The 2785-nt window shown below is 39.4% G+C and overlaps 1 protein-coding gene across 1 annotated transcript; it reads right to left on the reverse strand.

Moving 5' to 3' along the window:
- Nucleotides 1-235: 235 nt before the first annotated feature.
- LOC142167015 (uncharacterized) lies at nucleotides 236-2473 on the reverse strand. The gene is made up of 3 exons (XM_075227166.1): nucleotides 1574-2473; nucleotides 891-1229; nucleotides 236-766 (listed from the first exon to the last, which is right to left on the reverse strand). The coding sequence occupies exons 1-3, from the start codon at nucleotides 2471-2473 to the stop codon at nucleotides 236-238; spliced, it is 1770 nt and encodes a 589-aa protein (XP_075083267.1).
- Nucleotides 2474-2785: the final 312 nt, after the last annotated feature.

Here is a 2785-nt window from a genome sequence, read left to right on the forward strand (position 1 = left end):
TTTCTTTGCCTTCATTGTTTCCTTGAGCCAGAAGCGCTCCTACTGACCTTTTCTGTGCTGAAATGTATAATATTAATGACTTTCTAGGTATAGGGGTTGCTAGTACTGGAGGTTTCATCAGATAAGACTTAATGCTTTCAAAAGCATTTCTGCAAGCTTGGTCTCATTCAAAAGGAATCCCTTTCTTCATGAGGCGACTAAATGGTTGGCATCTTCCAGCCAGATTCAAAATAAATCATCTTAGATATGCCAACATATCTTGTAAGCTTTTTAATTCATGAATATCCTTAGGCTCGGGCATTTTCAAGATAGCATCCACCTTAGCTTGATCAATTTCAGTACCTCGATGTCGAACAATAAAACGGAGGAACTTTCCAGAGGTAACCTTAAAGGCGCACTTCAACGGATTCATTTTGAGTTGGTATCTTCGAAGCCGTTCGAATACCACCCTCAAATATTGTAAGTGATCATCTCTCTTCCTTGACTTTACCACCAAGTCGTCAACATAACACTCCACGTTTTTGTGACGCTTGTCGTCAAAAATATTTTGCATGGCACGTTGATATGTAGCACCAACATTTTTCAAACTAAAAGGCATTATCTTGTAGCAGTATATACCTTTAGGGGTTTGAAAGGTGGTAAGTTCTTCATCCTTCGGTGCCATGCAAATTTGATTATATCTAGATGAATCATCCATGAAATACATCGCCTCAAATCCAATCGTGGCATCAATCATGAGCTCCGAGATGGGAAGAGGAAATTCATCCTTAGGAAAAGCGTTATTTAGGTCCCCTAAAGTCAACACAAACTCGGATTTGGCCATTCTTATTTCTTACAGGGATGATGCTCGAAATCCATGTAGGATATTTAACTTCACGAACAAAACCAACCTCAATAAGCTTGTTAACTTCGGTTTCAATCATGGGAACCAGTTCAGGTATGAAACGGCATTGTGCTAGCTTTACGGGACGAGCACCTCGTTTGACAGCAAGATGATGAACAACCACCTTGGGGACTAAACCCGGCATTTTTTTGTAGCTCCAAGAAAATACGTCTTTGAACTCCTTAAGTAGCTCAATATATTTGCTCTCTTCATCACTAGTTAGAGAGGCATTTACATATGTGGGCTTTAGATCTTCAACAACTCTGAGATTAACTTCTTTTAGTGCATCAACCGTTGTCTTCACCCCTTCTTCAAACCCAGATGGTGCATCTTTAGAGTCTCTATCCTCTTGAGGATCACAATCATTGAAAGATATGTGATGACATATACAAATATGGAGGAACTTTTCCTCGACTTCCGTATAAGATAAAACATTTTGTTCGTCGTGAATGATGATATGATATGATGACCCCACACTTTCTTCATCTTCCTCCCATTCTTTAGTGTGGACTATAGTATGAGACTTTCCTTTGAGGACCTCTCCGCATGAAACTACAAGTTTGGTCTCTCGCTCCATTCTAGAAGGAATTAGACTTAGGCAGTCTGTGGTCAAAGTCTCTTTTTAGCGAAGATAGGTGCTCCAATCCTTCTATTACTTCCATGACGCGTGCTTTCCTTCTTTTATGGTACCAACCTATCAAAGACTAAGGTCCTTGGTTTCATAAGTCGATCAAACACAGAAGTCTTCTCATTAAGCGTCATAGACACTTCTTTAACAGTAATGTAGTTACAACTTGCCCTTTTAATGGAGATATGGATTGGCGGGGGTTGTTTGTAACCCAAACTTTTACGTGATTGCTTCAGTGAGTATCCTTTCTCCATCATCATATTTTGAGTAGGGTTTGAAGCTTCAGGCGGGAGCTTTCCCAACTTGGATGGTTCATTGAGATCATATCTAGCTTTTGCTAACAACTTGAAGGCATTTAGGTCAAAGCCCTCATCTGTGCGCTTTGCAGGAAGTGCTAGATTTAGAAGCAAATTGTGGTTTGATGATTTGACAAATCCTTTAAGCAACTTTGTAGGTGACTTAATTGTATCAATTCGCTTGATAGGAAGGGTCAAGTCTCCTAACACATTACCTTGTAGTTCAGAAGACGTATCTTCAACCTTCCTTGCCTTTGGGACATAGCGAAGAACAAGAGTCACTCTCTTACTTGAAGATGCCTCATTCATCTTGTTCTTATCATAAAGTACCTGATTTTTTTCAACTAAAAACTTTGCCTTACTAGCTGGGACATCAACCTTTTTTGCAATACTTTTGGTCAACATCACATCATCGACCTTAACTTCCTTTGAGACATAATTCTTTAAGTAGAATTTCGCATCGGCAAAGTATGATTCAGCCTCGGTAAAGGGCTTATCATCAGAAACTATCTTCTTTTCGACCCCATCTTCACAATACTTCAAGCATTGATAGTAGGTGGATGAAACCACTTTGTTCTCGTGTATCCATGGCCTTCCTAACAAGATATTATATGAGGTTTTTGCATCGATCACGTGCATCCATGCACTCGAATGCAAGTCTCCCATATTGATTTCTAATTTGATGGAACCTATAGATCTTTGCCCCCTTGATTGAACCCTTGAATCATTAAATGACTTCCATATAGTTCATCCATTGGTACAAGCTCTTTGACAGAACGAATTGGAGAATATTGATGCGGATCCATCATCGATCAAAATTTTACTTATTCTATGTTCCCGCACAAAGCCAGCCAAAAATAGGGGATGATTATGGTGTGTTTCACCAAGAAAAAGATCATCATTAGTAAATGTGATTTTTGCATCACAAATGTCCACTTCTTCAGAATTCTCAGTGAGTTTTTCAGATAAGGGAGGCGG

The sequence above is a fragment of the Nicotiana tabacum genome, chromosome 2 (genome assembly GCF_000715075.1).
Source record: "Nicotiana tabacum cultivar K326 chromosome 2, ASM71507v2, whole genome shotgun sequence".
In the NCBI taxonomy this organism is placed as follows: Eukaryota; Viridiplantae; Streptophyta; class Magnoliopsida; order Solanales; family Solanaceae; genus Nicotiana; species Nicotiana tabacum.

Coding starts and splice junctions, on each gene's coding strand:
- LOC142167015 (XM_075227166.1), bottom strand. CDS start 2,473: ATGGGAGACTTGCATTCGAGTGCATGGATGCACGTGATCGATGCAAAA. Junction 1,230..1,573: donor CCTTAGTCTTTGATAGGTTG/GTACCATAAAAG, acceptor GATCCTCAAGAG/GATAGAGACTCTAAAGATGC. Junction 767..890: donor AAGTTAACAAGCTTATTGAG/GTTGGTTTTGTT, acceptor GCTTTTCCTAAG/GATGAATTTCCTCTTCCCAT.